Here is a 20340-nt window from a genome sequence, read left to right as displayed (position 1 = left end):
ATCGCATGCGATAAAACTCATCGTGAGTGACGGGTTTAAGGCCATACGTACATTATTATTCTAATGTTTGGCGCTCTCTCACATTACAGGGTTTCACATTACTCTCTTCCACATTTCAGGGTTTCGCAGAATCTGTCAACGCGTCCAAGTCCGTACCACAAGGTTTCCGTGATCTCGTACAGAAGAGTTGTGAGGAGCGAGGCATCCTGTTTATGCCCCTAGCTAATCGATACCGCGAGGGTAAACCCGTGTATAAGTGTGGCGAAGTTCAGATCTATATTGACCGGAGCGTCATTTTTGTGAGCGTGCAAAATGGCCCGTGGACGCCCAAGTCACTCAGTGACACTTTGAAATTAGCGGCCGGATAAAGATTCTGATATTGGTGGCATATTTTGACTTCTGATATTCGTGGCATATTGACGCCATATCACTCGATGACCCCTTGAATTTGGCGGCAGGATAAAGATTCTGATATTGTTGGCATACGCAGATAAGATAAGATTCTGATATTGGCGTATTATGGTGGAGAGATTTTGTAAATAGTCGACCTGCCACAAACAGAACGACTTGGGATATATATGTATGTATGTACGCTCAAATCACTCTGTGATACCTTGAAATTGGCAGCAAGGAGTGATTTTGAAATTGGTGGAACATGGCGTCCAAGTCACTCAATGCTACCGCAGGATAAAGATTGTGATAATAGTGGCATATTTTGACTCCTGATATTGGTGGCCTATTGAAGCCCAAGTCACTTATTGACAGATTGACACGCTGAAATTGGCGGAAGGATAAACATATTGATACTGGTGGCATTTTGACCTAAATCCCAGAGTGGTGTGCTGAAATTGGCGGAAGATCACCTTAGATTCTTGAGTATTATTTTGGCAAATAAAATTAGTCATAACTCGCATTCTGTTTGACACAGTGCCCATTCACTCGTGGGTTCTGCCCTGGGTGCCCCTGTTAGGTAAGTAACTTGATATTCCTAGCCACTAGCCAGCCAGTTAGTTATCTTAGATTTATCTTTTTCTTCGCCTTTTCCCGTGTACAGATGGGGTCGGCGTTTTTCGTCACCCTCTCAATCAGCCCTAACTACGGTGATTGCTTTAGGCTGACATTTGGTTTTGGCTACAAATTTTACGAGTGGATGCCCTTCGCACTCAACCTTTTGCTATTTCTTTAGCAAGATAGCAAGGGAAATTCAGGCTGGTCTACTCCCTGTTATCATTATTGTTATTTCCAAGTGGTTTGATAGAGGGAACTTATCTGCTGAGGTCTGATCATCCCGAAAACGAAGAAAGAATGGACGCAGGATAGGAGAAAGCCCGCCGTTCCGAGAACAAACCTTATCTGTTTAGGATAAAGTTCGCCCCGGGCGGGAATCGAACCCGGGACCTAGCGCTTAGAACACAGGTGCGCTACCCTCCAAGCTAACTACGCTGGCTGAATATTCTTAGAAGTATCAAGTATTTATTCCCTGCTAATGAGTCAAACCGCTAAACAGCTATACATCCGTAAAAGCAAATTATACCCATAATTATTACTTTTATTACAGGTGGCTATATCATTTATTATGTTAATTTTGTGTCATTTTTTTTTTCTACATGCTGAATATGAATAAATAATTAACAAATGGGAACTTCTAACTAAAATAGTAATAAAAAAGGTGGTCTGACCCAACAACGATTTTTAACATCATTTTATTCATATTCTATGAATACGTTGAATAAATAATAATAATAATAATACTAATAGAGCCACAAAAAATTGAACCCGGGACCTCCGGATTGCAAGCCTAGCATGATACCCACTCGGCCACGGAGGGTACCCAAAATAAATATACGTATTAACAAAATCTTGTGGATATGTGTGAACAAGTGAGTTGATTGAAATAATGATTATCATGTAGGTAAATATTATGATTATGATTTTTGGACATAGACACCACTCTCGTCTGTACGTGCCTTGGAAATCTCAGAATCATACTTTTGCAAACTTGGGCTTCTGATTTTTCCCGGCCCCACTCAGGCTGGGTGGACTAGAACTTTTAAACAAGAACATTTAATAAAAATAACAATTACTTATACCTATAACTTTTTTCCAGTGAGTTAGCCAAAGTGAAAGTGATAGACATGACAGGCCCAGAGCAGAGAGTACTATCAGGCTACCATGCTATATGTGGTGTACAGAAACCTTCAGATCAATGGGAACTGAGAAAGGACAAGAAATTCGCCAACTTTGCTGTTCCTGAGCTGATGCACAATATCAATCTGATTGTGGATATGTGTGAACAAGTGAGTTGATTGAAATAATGATTATCATGTAGGTAAATATTATGATTATGATTTTTGGACATAGACACCTACTCTCGTCTGTATACGTGCCTTGGAAATCTCGGAATCATACTTTTGCAAACTTGGGCTGCTGATTTTTCCCGGCCCCACTCAGGCTGGGTGAGGCTGTGAGTAGGCGGGTGGGTTGTCCCCAAATGGAGGGTAAACTCCCATCACTAAAAACTTTTGCAGTTGTACAGTGATGTGAAACCTATTGAAAATATTTTGCCTTTTTATTAATTTATACAATTGAAGGAGTTTTAACAGAAAAGTCCTACCTCTATTTTGCCTTTAATATGTATACATACTCTCTTTTGCCAGAACATAATCGACACGGATAAGAAGCTCCAATACATCGACAACCGGAACGTGCATATCGAGCAAGAAGTGAAGACTCTGGAGACTCTCTGCGCTCAGGAGGAAACCACCATAGATCAGCTGGAGAAAATACTCGCCATTATTGATAACATGACAATGTCCAGCGAGCATAAAACTCTCACCTTGGAGGAAACGGCCAAAACTTTCAAACAACTCAAGGTAAGAGCAACCAAAGAGAGGATTTAAAAAAAAAAAAAAAAAAATCATATCTATGCACACTACAGTACAAGCGTATTCGATTATGTGACTTTTTTTCTATGTCCAGCGAGCATAAAACTCTCACCTTGGAGGAAACGGCCAAAACTTTCAAACAACTCAAGGTAAGAGCAACCAAAGAGAGGATTTGAAGAAAATCATATCTATGCACACTACAGTACAAGCGTATTCGATTATGTGACTTTTTTTCCAGTCATCATACGAAATTTATCTTTGGACTAGTTGGACAATGACATCCTACCACACCCAGTCCAAACTAGTCCAAAGAGAAATTTCGTATGATGACTGAAGGTAAGAGCAACCAAAGAGAGGATTTAAAAAAAAAAAAAAAATCATATCTATGCACACTACAGTACAAGCGTATTCGATTATGTGACTTTTTTTTCCAGTCATCATACGAAATTTATCTTTGGACTAGTTGGACAATGACATCCTACCACACCCGCTGCCAGTCCAAACTAGTCCAAAGAGAAATTTCGTATGATGACTGAAAAAAAAAAGGTCACATAATCGAATACCCACAACTTATCTCCCTGAATTACTACTGAGACATAAATAGGTACATTTTGTTTTAAAGCAGTTAGGTACAACTTTGAGATAGAAAATTATTACAGTGCTAACATTTTACAAGAATGTTATAAGACATAAATACCAGTGAACAATTAACTCTAAAAGAATTGCATCAATAAAAGTAATTCTAAACGTATTGCATCAATAAATAAAATAGGTAGGTACTTGAACTTTTCTAAGCTGCACCTTTCATCCTCATAAAATTGACCATACTGTAGGATATCTTGATGACTCGTAGAAAGTAGATCAGACTGATGACTATCATGCCTTGGTAGAACCTGAGATGATTCGGCCGCTGTACACGACGCAGAATCATACACAAATCTCTCCTTATCTGAGCGCTACACGTGTACCACCCACTGTTCCCAATGGCTCGCTCGATTTTCGTGTTACAATCGTCCAACGTTTCCGAGCATATACAGAGGTAGAAATATTGTGAGCCTATCGCCATGAACTGAGCGAACATTTTGTATCGTCTGGCGTTTGACATGGAAGTAGAACTGAGAACCAGTTGATAGAGACACAGGGCAAACATGAGATTGTTGATGAAGATCTTGATGAACATGTTGGGGCTATAGAATTGGTACATCTGAAATGGAACATGATTTATCTGAGTTAGAAAGAAATGTAGTGAGTTGGAATAAAGTGTGCTAAATTTAGCGAGGTATGAAAATCAAGCAATGGCTTTTATGAAACCATCGACGAGCATTTTTAAGGCAATTAATATTATCCCGAATTTCAAAAGTTCATTATTAGATTAACCCGCTCTATGAAGGTGAGGAAAACCTACACACAGTCGTTCTGCTTTTATGAAACCATCGACGAGCATTTTTAAGGCAATTAATATTATCCCGAATTTCAAAAGTTCATTATTAGATTAACCCGCTCTATACGTGCACATGGCCTGGCTCACTGCCATACGCTTAAATGAAAATTATTTACCTCATCCTGGAATCTGAGCAATTTCTGATGGAACTGAACCAACAGACGGCAGTATCTCTGTTGATATAGTTTCCTTTGTGTTACTATTTGCCGCAGTCTCTTCAGTTTGTTGGGTTTATTCTTTTCCAATTTATTAATGACATAATCGTTTGGTCCAGGACGAGAAATGTCCATAATGTTTTGACACAGGATAATGTATTGTCCTTCAAGATGAGTAACTATGAGGGGAATGGTAGTCATTGTCACTGTGGCCATGATGACTATGAGGTAACCCATGTAGAACTGACATAAGAACAGGATTTCGTAATACCAAGACACACTATCGTCAATATAGGGGATCCAGAAATTAGATGGCAGTTTTCGCTCTGGATTTTTTCGTTGATACACAAATGCGAGGATATCAAGTTCCTTCTGGGACAGAGGTAAGCATGCCTCAATCATAGTAGCACCCATAGTACACGCTGCCAGCACGAGAAACCCGTAGAATATGCACTTCTCCTTCCTCTGACACTCGCGGACCACATTGCTATTAACAGTAGAGAATTTATTTTCCATACATGTCATCAAATTGTTGAGTCGCTCGTAATTCCATTTGAAAATGAGACATTCCATATAGTACAAGTTGAAGCCCAAGTCTTCAAATAATCTCTGGAAAAACTCTGGCATATACCGTCTGGCTCTGGTAATGGTACTTATGAGATGAGAGGCGATCGCTATGAGACCCAGGATATGCATTGTATTGCAGTAGATGGTCATGCATTTATTTTGCCACGGCTTTTGGAACCGGTTGAAATTGACGTAGCCGATAAATTCCAGACAGAAACAAAGCTTTTTGAGGGGTTGTGGGTATACCATATTTACTCTGCTACCAAGGTGAACTCGTTAAAGAGTAGCATAGAGTGAAAACAATGACTTTGTGCCGAATTTGCCAGACGCGTTTCTATTGCAGAACATTGTGCCCAAACTGCACATCGCTCTACAGGAGTTTGTTATTAATCCGCAACAGCAACACCTAGGTAAGAAACACACTTGTAGGTCAGTGTTTATCAGGAGGTCGCGGGTTCAAATCCCAGCCAAAGCTTGATTTTTTTGTCTATATAAAAGCATCTGTATGGACGGCGCGTAACTATCTATGTAAAAAATTAACGAGAGATGGAGGATAGGAGAAAGCCAGCCGTTTCGAGAACGAACCTTATTGTTTAGGATAATGTCCGAACCCGAGCGGGAATCAAACCAGCGACTTGGGGCTTGCAAGGCAGACACCTTCTAAGCTAACCAAACAATTACTAGAATCCATTCTCCATTTTAACCGTTTCTAGTCTCTTCTGGCCAGCCTAGTTAGCTTGGAAGGTCTGCCTTGTAAGTGCTAGGTCGCGGGTTCGATTCCCGCCCGGAGTGGATTTCATCCTCAACGGATAAGGTTCGTTCTCGGAACGGCTGGCTTTCTCCTATCCTGTCTCCCTTCTGTCTTCGATTTCGGGACGATAAGACCACAATTTGTAGCCAAAACCAAATGTCAGCCCAAAAGAATCACCCTAGTTAGGGCTGATTGAGAGGCTAAAACACCAAACCTGTATGTACACGGGAAAAGGAGAAGAAAAAGATTTTGTGGTGTTCTCATGTTGACTCAGCACCTAAATTCTTTTAAGTCTAATAAGAGAATTGAAATCTTGTTTATTATTTAAATTTAGAACGTCTTATTTGACTGAAACAAAATATAATGTGACTTACAAGTGTCCTGCCTGAATTTCCAAGGAGCTTGTCAAATCTTTTCATTTCTCTATCTTCAAAACCTTCTTGACAAAAATGAGTAGGTATGAGCAATATTACCATAAAAAGTTCCTTCTTCAAATTAAAATTGCTGCCCAAAATCAACATGTAAAAGCGTGCAACCTAGAGACTGTAAAATGCTATAGTATTGGTCATGGGTTAGTGATGACAAAATGAAGCTTTTTATTATTTTCTTTTTTGTTCGAAATTATAGCTACAACTTCTACAAGGGAGGGAAAATTATTAGTATTACCTATTAGAAAAAACACCTACATATATTTTACCACAAACGAAAGACACTGAGTATAGACACGACGTTTTTAATCCGTTGAGTTTAAAATGATTAAGTGTTCTGAAAAATGAACAAGGTGTGCCCAAAATATCCTTTCCCTTTGAAATGGCAGTACTTCCTCAATTCAAACATTCAAAAGAAATAGAGTCCTAGACCGGCTAGGATATTTTCCCATCATGTGGCATTCAAATTTCAATATTCATTACTTCAATGAGGAGTAAATTAGATGATGTATTACGAAAAATGAAATTTCCGTCATTGTACCCCTTTCGCCGTTTCCAAATTCTTGAATGACGAAAATATTGAAGTGTGGAAATTTTCATAAAAATAATAGTAAAACTTTCAAATTAAAATTACAACATGAAATAAAATATTTTGAATTCATAAAACTAACATTATTTATAAATATCTTTTTTGTATAATTTTAATTTTTTTACACCTTTTAAATTATTTTTTTCATAATGGGATAGAAAGGGTTTAAAAATATTTGGAAACTAAAGGGAAAAAATATCTATTACCTAACAAAAACAAGGAAAAACAAATATGTACTTTGATTTTAATTTATTAATCAGAGATATAATTGGGGTTGTAAGCGCTTTAAAATTACGTAATTATCTGACAGAATTTATTTTTATTTATTTTTTAGGAGAGAATACCTGAGTTGACCTAGACGTATGTGGGGGCTTTACTTTTCGCCCATTGGTAAAGTGTACAATAGTGTACATCAACATTTAAAGGTATTTCAAGAAAAAATCTCATCCAAGAATTTATTTTTATTTATTTTTTAGGAGAGAATACCTGAGTTGACCTAGACGTATGTGGGGGCTTTACTTTTCGCCCATTGGTAAAGCGTACAATAGTGTACATCAACATTTAAAGGTATTTCAAGAAAAAATCTCATCGGGCATTTTTTACCATCCCATCCTCTCAGTACAAGGATATCACAACCAATATTATCATACATTATTTAGAGGCAAAAAAAAGATGACCCAGCAGTGAGCGAAATAGTACATATACATCAACAGTGTACTCATCTTCAAGTGAAAATTCTCTCATGATTTCGATCTGTCATATACTTGGTCCTCTTCATCATTTGTGCATTGATTTAGAAGTTATTAAATTTGTATTTTTGGTGACTTTATAATAAGTACTATCGACAGCACCCTATTTTGAAACAAGGTACAATGAAATAAATATGAAAGACGAAAATTCAAACATCAAGATTAAGTAAAGGGGGAGGGGGGATTTCAAAGGCTTCTTCAATTAACTCGTGGGAAAATCCTACACAGAATTTGAGACTGTGAAAATTCAATCCAATGACATGGAATGACAACACGAAAATCAAATATGATACCTACCTACTATAAAAAAAATAATAATAAATAAAAGAAATTCATTCAACTTCTAAAACGAAAAAAAAGTTTAAAAAATAAGTGCCTCAAATGTGGAGGGATTAATGAAATTTGATATTTATCAAGATACACTCGACTTCAAAAATCTGACTGAATAAAGGCGTGAAGTCGATAGAATAATGTCTCCAAATAATCTTCGAGATAAAACTAAGATAGATCATTTCTGAACTCTTTCATTTGAACTAGGAATTTGAAACTTTTACGATTCTTCAAATCAGTTTAATCTGTAAACTTCACACGATGGTCAAAGTTATTTCCAAATACTTTTCATCATTTTTTGTGAGCTTTTGATGTCCAATGTTTCTCAATAAACAATGTCAATGTATGCAAGAGCCAACCAAGCAGAAATTGAATTTTAAGAGTAACCTAAAACTATCTATACAGTAAAATTATGTAATTTGATTACATCTAAAAGAAAATATTAAAAATAAATTATACATATTATATATATTTTTAAATTTTAAGACAATTTATTAAATTGTCATGTCTATATTTATTTTTGTATTGGTAACAATGGTTGCACTATTACAATGAAGAGAATAATATCTAACTTGAAAGCTGGCTACATACAATTTCCGATCTGATCTTCACTATCTATCTAGTTTATTTCTGAAATCATCAGGATCCTTTGCTACCTGTTCACAACTGATTGTCAGAAGTTGTCTGTATTCAGCTAAGAACTGGCAACACATTATCAAGACATAAAGAATTCAAGTTTCCTCATGACGTAATCATGTGTTTTCAGCTTTTTATTCATTCCGGGGATTTCTGATGCTGATTGTCAGAAGTTGTCTGTATTCAGCTAAGAACTGGCAACACATTATCAAGACATAAAGAATTCAAGTTTCCTCATGACGTAATCTTGTGTTTTCAGCTTTTTATTCATTCCGGGGATTTCTGATACATCCAAATATTTAGTCTTGACATGTGAGATATCTTGGTGTCGATTCAATTCATTTGACTGCATCAGAAAACCCACGGACTAATAATAAAAGACATCAAATAATAAATGAAGAAAAATTAAAATTAAGATAAAAGTAAAATAAAAACTATGTACATTTCAAGTGGTATGGTATTCAAAACAGGACAACAAGAATAAGTCCTGGTAAGAATGTGATTAAGTATCTAACTACCGGCAGTTCTGGCCCAATGTTTATAAGGATGTAACAACCATATCTACACAATTCAGTGAGACATGTCAACTGATGATTGGGCTCAAAATAATTTAGTACCTACTGGAAATATTTAAATGGGTGTAACCGGTCACCCATTATTTAATTATTAAACAAAACATTGTTTAGACAAGACAAGTATTTAGAGAATAAAGGCCAAGCTGTACTTGCACTCAACCTTTGCTATTGATATAGTGTGAGGAAATTTGGACTAGTCTACTCCCTGTTTATAGTCCCCTAGCAAGACGCTGATCTACTCTCTGTTTAAAGTCCCTCAGCCAGACTTACTTGATAATTTCAGTATTCTTCATAAATCCATACAATTTTCAGGGCAAGATTCCAGTGATGAAGATGTAAGGCCATCATTTTACGTAGCCGATAAATTCCAGACAGAAACAAAGCTTTTTGAGGGGTTGTGGGTATACCATATTTACTCTGCTACCAAGGTGAACTCGTTTAAGAGTAGCATAGAGTGAAAACAATGACTTTGTGCCGTGGATCGATGGGATAATGTTCGTTCTCGAAACGGCTGGCTTTCTCCTATCCTGTCTTCCTTCTCTCTTCGATTTCGGGACGATAAGACATTAGCAGTTACAGTTATCTCTATCAAACCTCTTTGAAACAAAGGTCTCTCCTGCTTTCAGATAATTGGAACTGGGTAATGGAATGGAGTGAACCGAATTTGCCTGGATCGATGCCAGAAAACAATGCCAAATTTAAACAAACACTGGACGATAATAACTTTTTACACTTAGCTATACCAGTTGTTTGCAATCTTGATTGCAAGTGACTTGAATGTCGGTAACTACCCACAAACACAACCCACATTCTTGAATTCATTTCGTGACTTCATTTTCCTAAGTAGTCAGGGTAGAATGATTTTACCCCTATTAAGTAAGTCTCATTATTTGTTTTATGAATATAGTCAAAAGAATAAATTCAAGTACATCACTTTCATCAAAGGAGTTTTTATGCTTAATTAGCTATTATTGTCTAAAAATGTCACTTAGTGTACAACTCTACTCTACAATTAATGCTCTACTTACCTACCGACCAAACAAATATTTATTCTACAAAGCCACATTGGAAAGAGGATAAATAAGAGTATGTTGACTCTTTCCAAGGGGAAGGCCAAACAAACAAAAAATTGCAAACAGGAAAAAAAGGCAAGAGAAAATTGCCAAGACAACAACCTAGACGACTGTTCAACATTTAGCTAGTAGTCGGCACGTGTCGTTGGTTAGTAGGGAGGGAGGAAGGCATGAGTTAAATACCAAGACATGGAATTTTTATCTATCCGAAATTTAAAAAAATAATGATACTTGAGTAAATGAAGAGAATGAATAATAGACGAGACGTAAAAGTCCGAGCCAGTAATAGACCTCGTGTGCCACCATTTAGGTGATATGGTCATGTGAAAGAGCTGAAAAAATGAGGACTGATATTTTTACTTTCCTTATCCTATTACATACAAGGAAAGGAATGTATATTATACGCATAAACATTTTCACACATAACTATGTAAGTATATATTTATAATTAAAAAAATATACAATTATTATCACAACAATTTTGCCCCCATTTAGCACGGAATACATATTTTTGTATGTATTCTATGAATGGAGGTACATCCCAACAAAAAATAGACAGGACAATATAGTATACATATATGATATATGTACAATATAAATAAAAAAAAGTGGAAAAAAGGAAATTGCTTTTTTTACATATATTTTTTGTCTTAATTCCATTTCCCCCCTCCTTCGTCCCTTTCTTTGTTTCTATGAATGGAGGTACATCCCAACAAAAAATAGACAGGACAATATAGTATACATATATGATATATGTACAATATAAATAAAAAAAAAGTGGAAAAAAGGAAATTGCTTTTTTTTACATATATTTTTTGTCTTAATTCCATTTCCCCCCTCCTTCGTCCCTTTCTTTGGTTTTTGTCATTATCATTGTTTGATTGTTTATGTTCTGTCTCATTTGAAAAATAAACTATAATTATTGTTGAAAAAAAAATGTACCCACTAAAATGTACTGTATGACGTCACTACTAATCTATTTTAACTATTTTTTGTACGAAAAAAATGAAATTGATTTTTCGACCAAATAAATAGGTACCTAGGTATGTCTTTCACTGTTTTGACTTCAGCTTTAGATGTTGACATTTTACTTGAAATAAGGAAAGAAAAAAAAAATCATACCCAACGCCTCAGAGTTGAATTCTACCCTCTCTGATGTCCTCAAAGATGATCCTGGCTCCATAGCTATCCTCATGCGTTTCTTAAAGAGAAACAACTTCCCGAAAGAACTGTAGGCCACCTTATTTGACGCAAATGCTGCCTTGTAAGTGCTAGGTCGCGGGTTCGATTCCCGCCCGGAGTGGATTTCATCCTCAACGGATAAGGTTCGTTCTCGGAACGGCTGACTTTCTCCTACCTGTCTCCCTTCTCTCTTCGATTTGGGGACGATAAGATCTTAGCAGTTACAGTTATCTCTATCAAACCTCTTTGAAACAAAGGTCTCTCCGACTTTCAGATAATTGGAACTGGGTGATGGAATGGAGTGAACTGTTATCCTCTCAAACCATGGCCTCTATTCTGAGCGCCTCATTCTTTCCCAAGTGGCTTCAAGTATTGTCCATGTGGCTCAACATCAACCCCAACTATGACCAAGTGGCCAACTGGTATCAAGGATGGAAGTCACTCTTCACTGAGAACCTACTTCAGGTAATGTCTTATTAGTTTTTGACAGGGAACCTACTTTCAGATAATATCCTAGTTTTTGACAGGATTGACATGTTGCCATGCTTTACACGAGTTTTAAGATAGGATTGGATTTTTCATTTTATTTCTTAGAAGCTCAATAAACTTACAGCTGAATCCTCCTCGTCCAAAACTTTAGCAAAATTGCTAAAGTTTATATCCATCAATTAGGAAACAGCTCAGGTCTATACCTTTAACTTTTAAGAGTTTTAAGTCGTTTTTTTACCCCTTTTTTTTTCAGGGAAAAAATCGACGGTTTTAAAATAATTTTGAGCCTCTCATACCTTTGTCGTAACGCTTTTTTTTTCTAGGTCTTCAGTTTACCTACTGATCTACCACTAATGCCCTTACCATTTTTTAAATCTACTTATTTTTATATTCTCTTTATCACTTCTCACAGGAGCCTATAATCAAGGAACACTTCCGCTCAGCCCTGGACATGATGAGTAGATCTGTAGCTGGTGGAGGTGACACATTGCCCCCTCCTCCACCTCCGCCCCCTCCCAAGGAACCTTCACCATCCTCCAGTAAACACGTAAGTTTAGTAGATTCCAGCTCGAGTTTTCTGCTTTTTTTTTTTTTTTTAGGTTTCATAGAGGGATTTGTAACTTGCCAAGGTCTGAGGAGGTGACACATTGCCCCCTCCTCCACCTCCGCCCCCTCCCAAGGAACCTTCACCATCCTCCAGTAAACACGTAAGTTTAGTAGATTTCAGCTCGAGTTTTCTGCTTTTTTTTTTAGGTTTCATAGAGGGATTTGTAACTTGCCAAGGTCTGGTCTTATTGTCCTGAAATCGAAGAGAGAAGGAAGACAGGATAGGAGAAAGCCAGCCGTTCAGAGAACGAACCTTACCTGTTTAGGATAAAATTCGATCAGTCGATCGCATGCGATGGACTGATCGATTAAGGAAGACAGGATAGGAGAAAGCCAGCCGTTCAGAGAACGAACCTTACCTGTTTAGGATAAAATTCGATCAGTCGATCGCATGCGATAATCGATCAGTCCATCGCATGCGATAAAACTCATCGTGAGTGACGGGTTTAAGGCCATACGTACATTATTATTCTAATGTTTGGCGCTCTCTCACATTACAGGGTTTCACATTACTCTCTTTCACATTTCAGGGTTTCGCAGAATCTGTCAACGCGTCCAAGTCCGTACCGAACAAAATCGTCTCTGTGTTGACAGGAAAATCACTTTGCCGAATATTGCATGTACGATCTGTCTTCCCTGGCTGTCTCTCTACTCAAGCCCATCTTCAAGGACATACTATCTGCTTGGAATCCTCTGGAGGATGCGCGGAAACCCATCTCTCTGTTTCAAGAGTGGAAAAGTATATTGGAAATAGAACAGGTGCATTCCCTGTCCACAATATCCTCGACAGATCCCTACCAGAGGATCGTGTGGGATGCCCTTATGCCTTGCTTTAGAATTGCGGCCAGGTAAGACAATGTAGCCGTGGCGAAGTTCAGATCTATATTGACCGGAGCGTCATTTTTGTGAGCGTGCAAAATGGCCCGTGGACGCCCAAGTCACTCAGTGACACCTTGAAATTAGCGGCCGGATAAAGATTCTGATATTGGTGGCACCTTTTGACTTCTGATATTCGTGGCATATTGACGCCATATCACTCGATGACCCCTTGAAATTGGCGGCAGGATAAAGATTCTGATATTGTTGGCATACGCAGATAAGATAAGATATTGGATAAGATTCTGATATTGGCGTATTATGGTGGAGAGGTTTTGTAAATAGTCGACCCACAAACAGAATGACTTAGGATATGTATTGTATGCATGTACGCTCAAGTCACTCTGTGATACCTTGAAATTGGCAGCAAGGATTGATTTTGAAATTGGTGGAACATGGCGTCCAAGTCACTCAATGCTACGGCAGGATAAAGATTGTGATAATAGTGGCATATTTTGACTCCTGATATTGGTGGCCTATTGAAGCCCAAGTCACTCATTGACAGATTGACACGCTGAAATTGGCGGAAGGATAAACATATTGATACTGGTGACATTTTGACCTAAATCCCAGAGTGGTGTGCTGAAATTGGCGGAAGATCACCTTAGATTCTCGAGTATTATTTTGGCAAATAAAATTAGTCATAACTCGCATTCTGTTTTGATATTACATATATGTATTATCATCTTTTTATTCTTTTAAACCAAACAGAAAATTATAAAGAAACTTCTTTTAAGTCTAATAAGAGAATTGAAATCTTGTTTATTATTTAAATTTAGAACGTCTTATTTGACTGAAACAAAATATAATGTGACGTGGCGTTCCGATCCTAGCTGCCGGGCAGCGCGACCCTTAGGGGGATTCTCTACCACCTAACCCTAAAACCCTTGTACTAGAGCCTATTTATTATGTGGTCATATTCTCAAACAAACGGGGATACAATTTCATGCCTCGACTGAGATTGAACCTGAGCGCTGAGTCCGCCTGTTTATCTAGCGATCGAAACAATTTTCTGAGTAACTTGTACTTTTCCCTTAAATAAAAAGGTTCAATGAAGAAGCTTCAAGTGGCTAGAGACTATCACGCAGATACAATAAGATGCTGGGGGTTTTTTTTTTTTTTTTTTTTTTTTTTTTTTTAAGGGGATTCTCTACCACCTAACCCTAAAACCCTTGTACTAGAGCCTATTTATTATACATGTGGTCATATTCTCAAACAAATGGGGATACAATTTCATGCCTCGACTGAGATTGAACCTGAGCGCTGAGTCCGCATGTTGATCTAGCGATCGAAACAATTTTCTGAGTAACTTGTACTTTTCCCTTAAATAATGTACTCCCGATCCTAAAAAAAAGCTTCAATGAAGAAGCTTCAAGTGGCTAGAGACTATCACGCAGATACAAAAAGATCTTTTGTTTATTCTGCCGTCACCATTCGGCGAAAACTAAAGCCGCTAAAACAACAACTCTGTATTAATCATAACTAAACTATTATTGTTCTGAAAATAAGATATCTTTTGTTTATTCTGCCGTCACCATTCGGCGAAAACTAAAGCCGCTAAAACAACAACTCTGTATTAATCATAACTAAATTATTATTGTTCTGATCGCAGCACATGGAATTGTAAGAAACAGTGCGAGCCCATGTTACGTCTAGTGGAAGCTTGGAAACCTCTCCTTCCCACCTGGATGGTGGCTAACATTCTCCAACAGGAGATACTGCCCAAGATTCTGGCCGAAGTAGAAGACTGGAACCCTCTCACTGACACAGTGCCCATTCACTCGTGGGTTCTGCCCTGGGTGCCCCTGTTAGGTAAGTAACTTGATATTCCTAGCCACTAGCCAGCCAGTTCGTTATCTTGGAAGCCTCGTGGGTTCCGGGAGGTTTATCTTTTTCTTCGCCTTTTCCCGTGTACAGATGGGGTCGGCGTTTTTCGACACCCTCTCAATCAGCCCTAACTACGGTGATTGCTTTGGGCTGACATTTGGTTTTGGCAACAAATTTTACGAGTGGATGCCCTTCGCACTCAACCTTTTGATAGTTCTTTAGCAAGATAGCAAGGGAAATTCAGCCTGGTCTACTCCCTGTTATCATTATTGTTATTTTTAAGTGGTTTGATAGAGGGAACTTATCTGCTGAGGTCTGATCATCCCGAAAACGAAGAAAAAATGGACACAGGATAGGAGAAAGCCCGCCGTTCCGAGAACAAACCTTATCTGTTCAGGATAAAGTTCGCCCCGGGCGGGAATTGAACCCGGGACCTAGCGCTTAGAAGACAGGTGCGCTACCCTCCAAGCTAACTACGCTGGCTGAATATTCTCATATCCAGAGTTGGAATAGAAATATCAAGTATTCCCTGCTAATGAGTCAAACAGCAAACCGCTAAACAGCTATACATCCGTAAAAGCAAATTATACCCATAATTATTACTTTTATTACAGGTGGCTATATCATTTATTATGTTAATTTTGTGTCAATATTATCATACATTATTTAGAGGCAAAAAAAAGATGACCCAGCAGTGAGCGAAATAGTACATATACATCAACAGTGTACTCATCTTCTTCAAGTGAAAATTCTCTCATGATTTCGATCTGTCATATACTTGGTCCTCTTCATCATTTGTGCATTGATTTAGAAGTTATTAAATTTGTATTTTTGGTGACTTTATAATAAGTACTATCGACAGCACCCTATTTTGAAACAAGGTACAATGAAATAAATATGAAAGACGAAAATTCAAACATCAAGATTAAGTAAAGGGGGAGGGGGGATTTCAAAGGCTTCTTCAATTAACTCGTGGGAAAATCCTACACAGAATTTGAGACTGTGAAAATTCAATCCAATGACATGGAATGAGAACACGAAAATCTAATATGATACCTACCTACTATAAAAAAATAATAATAATAAATAAAAGAAATTCATTCAACTTCTAAAACGAAAAAAAAGTTTAAAAAATAAGTGCCTCAAATGTGGAGGGATTAATGAAATTTGATATTTATCAAGATACACTCGACTTCAAAAATCTGACTGAATAAAGGCGTGAAGTCGATAGAATAATGTCTCCAAATAATCTTCGAGATAAAACTAAGATAGATCATTTCTGAACTCTTTCATTTGAACTAGGAATTTGAAACTTTTAAAAGAAATGAGGCCGTTTTCATTTATTTGGAAAAGAATGTTATGAATTATAAGCTTGCAAAATTTCAAAATTTCGTACTGTGAAATTTGAAAAATCTAAAACAGTTGAAATAATACTCTTCCTTTTGTTCCCCCTCACAGGTCATCATTTCAGCACAGCCATCTACCCCACCATCCGACACAAGCTGAGTGCTGCCCTGGTCAATTGGCACCCATCAGACTATTCCGCCCGCCTTCTTATTCTACCCTGGACGAATGTGTTCTCCCGTGGCGAAACAGACGCGTTTCTATTGCAGAACATTGTGCCCAAACTGCACATCGCTCTACAGGAGTTTGTTATTAATCCGCAACAGCAACACCTAGGTAAGAAACACACTTGTAGGTCAGTGTTTATCAGGAGGTCGCGGGTTCAAATCCCAGCCAAAGCTTGATTTTTTTGTCTATATAAAAGCATCTGTATGGACGGCGCGTAACTATCTATGTAAAAAATTAACGAGAGATGGAGGATAGGAGAAAGCCAGCCGTTTCGAGAACGAACCTTATTGTTTAGGATAATGTCCGAACCCGAGCGGGAATCAAACCAGCGACTTGGGGCTTGCAAGGCAGACACCTTCTAAGCTAACCAAACAATTACTAGAATCCATTCTCCATTTTAACCGTTTCTAGTCTCTTCTGGCCAGCCTAGTTAGCTTGGAAGGTCTGCCTTGTAAGTGCTAGGTCGCGGGTTCGATTCCCGCCCGGAGTGGATTTCATCCTCAACGGATAAGGTTCGTTCTCGGAACGGCTGACTTTCTCCTACCTGTCTCCCTTCTCTCTTCGATTTGGGGACGATAAGATCTTAGCAGTTACAGTTATCTCTATCAAACCTCTTTGAAACAAAGGTCTCTCCGACTTTCAGATAATTGGAACTGGGTGATGGAATGGAGTGAACTATTATCCTCTCAAACCATGGCCTCTATTCTGAGCGCCTCATTCTTTCCCAAGTGGCTTCAAGTATTGTCCATGTGGCTCAACATCAACCCCAACTATGACCAAGTGGCCAACTGGTATCAAGGATGGAAGTCACTCTTCACTGAGAACCTACTTCAGGTAATGTCTTATTAGTTTTTGACAGGGAACCTACTTTCAGATAATATCCTAGTTTTTGACAGGATTGACATGTTGCCATGCTTTACACGAGTTTTAAGATAGGATTGGATTTTTCATTTTATTTCTTAGAAGCTCAATAAACTTACAGCTGAATCCTCCTCGTCCAAAACTTTAGCGAAATTGCTAAAGTTTATGTCCATCAATTAGGAAACAGCTCAGGTCTATACCTTTTAACTTTTAAGTCTTCATTTTATTTCTTAGAAGCTCAATAAACTTACAGCTGAATCCTCCTCGTCCAAAACTTTAGCGAAATTGCTAAAGTTTATGTCCATCTATTAGGAAACAGCTCAGGTCTATACCTTTTAACTTTTAAGTCTTTTTTTTTTCAGGGAAAAATCGACGGTTTTAAAATAATTTTGAACCTATCATACCCTTGTAGTAACGCTTTTTTCTAGGTCTTCAGTTTACCTACTGATCTACCACTAGAGAATCAAAAGGAATAATGTAGTAATGCTGTAAATAAATAAATTTACAATATACTATGTATGGTATGTACATAAATTTAAGTCCAGTATGTCTAAATAACCTGATTTTTATTTTTCAAAGTAGGAAACAAATAAGATGGTTAGAGGGAAAGGAAAAAAGGAGGGGAGAGAATATATAGGAACCAACAAGGAAGTCTGATTCACGCTGAAAAAGGAAATTTAATAGAAAACCTAGGTTTGTACGTAGAAATCATGACAGAGCTTACAAGCTCACGTTTGAAGGGTCTTCTTGGGAATATAATTTTTCTTTATGAGGAAATACAACAGATAAGAAGCTAATAAATGAGAAATTAATTTATAAATAACCAACACAATATGGAATACTGAAAATGACGAGTCTCAATAAAGTTAACACTAGGATTACTTAGGAGAAGTCACATAGTGTCCAGTGACCTCTTTGGCAGTAATTCACACCTTGAACATTCTACAGACTCATAGCGTTGAGAGATAGGTACATAACATTTTGGTCATCACAACAATTTCCTTTTCATTCCCAAAAAACAAACTTTTCTAAACGAAATCTTAGTAATTGGGTTTTTTTTCTTCTTTTATATAATAAAGAAATGGATAATAAACGTACCTTACTTATGATACATAATGGTTGATGATTGTGTTCCAATACTTCTCTTCTTTTATATAATAAAGAAATGGATAATAAACGTACCTTACTTATGATACATAATGGTTGATGATTGTGTTCCAATACTTCGGGGGCTAGCCTTTGACATTACATTTCCCCCTTGACATTAACCTCGGGACATTAGCTTAGGGATCTCCCGATGAAGAGTCTTAGAAAACAGAACATGTCCTGCGAGATTATCCTTACTACATCATTCTAGGGGATGCAAGGGAATAGTAACAACTAAACTGCAGTAAGGTCCCGTACTATCGCTATCGGAACCGTAACTGGCGATTGAAACCTAGAGAGGAAATAATAAAGCATTCAAAAAAAGAAGGAAAACAAGGAACTGGACGGAAATGTGAATAAAAAGAAGGAAAAAAAGCAAAACAACTTTGAATTAGCAACCTAGAAGATGCAAGAAATTGACAGAGGGAATTTGTGATTATTTTTTGATTAAAGAAAAAAAATTAGTGAGGAAGAATAGCAAGAGTTGCGATAGAACAGAAAAATTTGAAGTTATAGTTGGATAGTCAAGGTGGCAAAAAATGAAAAAAACAACAAAGAGGACCTAAAAAGTTGCAACCCCACAGGAAATGAAGCCATACAGAAATCAAAGAAACCAACGAAGCCAAAGAAAAATTAAGTAAATATTTGCGTAGATAACACCTAGTAGTGATGGTTTTCAGTTCGGTACGGTAAGAATAATAATATTAAAAGAAAAGAAAAAAATGATAGGGGGAACAATAACTACTGAAGTCTTATGGTCCCGAAATCAAAGAGAGGAGAAGGACGGAACAGGAGAAAGCCAGTCGTTCCGAGAACGAACCTCGTCTGGTTACGATACAGTTTGTCCCGTACGAGGATGGAAGCTCACTAGGCTGGCGTGGAAGTCATTTTGAAACTTCCATTTCATTGGCCTTTCAAGCAAAATAACGTCACACATACGCGATATAATACTAACATTGGCTCTATTTATTACACTCTTACACCAAAAAATCAGAAAGGAAAAAATAAATAAAAATAAATTGGTTAAATAAATAAAATAATTAAATAAAACCTCTTCGCAAAAGGTTCTATTTACCTCTGAGACGCGCATGTAGATGCCGCGATTGTTCTGGCCGATGTCGAAATAAAAGTTCTTGTTCTCGACCCGCATGTGTCGGCCTTCAGGTAGTTCGCCCTTGTAGCCGCCATCCTCCGTACCGAACTCTTCGAGCAGATCAGTGAGGGCGTCACGAAACTCGATCATACCCTGCGCCGGGATGGCGATCTGGGACCGGGGACCCCCGCGGGGGATGGTTTGAGATACCTGTTGGGGACACAGGGAGAGAGAATGGATTTGGTTAAAAGTTGAAAATCAAGGGGTGATGGTTTGAGATACCTGGTGGGGGACAAGGGAGAGAAAATGGGGTGAATATTCAGAAGGCACAACAAAGAAAAAGAAAGCTCCTTTTTGTGTTTAACCTAACCCTATAATAATACTAACACTAGGAGGAGTCCTCTTTCTTTCTCAATTGGAGATTATTGGAGAGATATTATTAGATCTTACTATTGAAGACAGTTGGAGGATCTTCATTTAGGAGAAAAGATCCCTATTAGAGTGTTTTA

The 20340-nt window shown here is 37.7% G+C and overlaps 2 protein-coding genes across 2 annotated transcripts in view; one reads left to right on the top strand and one right to left on the bottom strand.

The window, feature by feature from the left end:
• The window catches only part of LOC103505246 (septin-interacting protein 1), a 26582-nt gene extending 8932 nt beyond the window's left edge, over nucleotides 1-17650 (top strand). The window contains exons 9-14 of the mRNA XM_026820587.1: nucleotides 2108-2297; nucleotides 2658-2873; nucleotides 13051-13304; nucleotides 14945-15144; nucleotides 16618-16839; nucleotides 17375-17650. Of these exons, the coding sequence (XP_026676388.1) occupies nucleotides 2108-2297; nucleotides 2658-2873; nucleotides 13051-13304; nucleotides 14945-15144; nucleotides 16618-16839; nucleotides 17375-17580 (1288 nt within the window). The 3' untranslated portion in view covers nucleotides 17581-17650. The remainder of the gene's footprint in view (nucleotides 1-2107; nucleotides 2298-2657; nucleotides 2874-13050; nucleotides 13305-14944; nucleotides 15145-16617; nucleotides 16840-17374) is intronic.
• On the bottom strand, nucleotides 3634-4201 carry LOC113465787. Its single transcript, XM_026820604.1, has one exon. The coding sequence runs from the start codon at nucleotides 4087-4089 to the stop codon at nucleotides 3676-3678; it is 414 nt and encodes a 137-aa protein (XP_026676405.1). The 5' UTR covers nucleotides 4090-4201; the 3' UTR covers nucleotides 3634-3675.
• Nucleotides 17651-20340: the final 2690 nt, after the last annotated feature.

This window comes from Diaphorina citri, unplaced genomic scaffold (assembly GCF_000475195.1).
Source record: "Diaphorina citri unplaced genomic scaffold, Diaci psyllid genome assembly version 1.1 scaffold159, whole genome shotgun sequence".
Lineage (NCBI taxonomy): Eukaryota > Metazoa > Arthropoda > Insecta > Hemiptera > Psyllidae > Diaphorina > Diaphorina citri.
The sequence above is the reverse complement of the archived record's forward strand: the minus strand, read 5'-3'. Positions and strand labels throughout refer to the sequence as shown.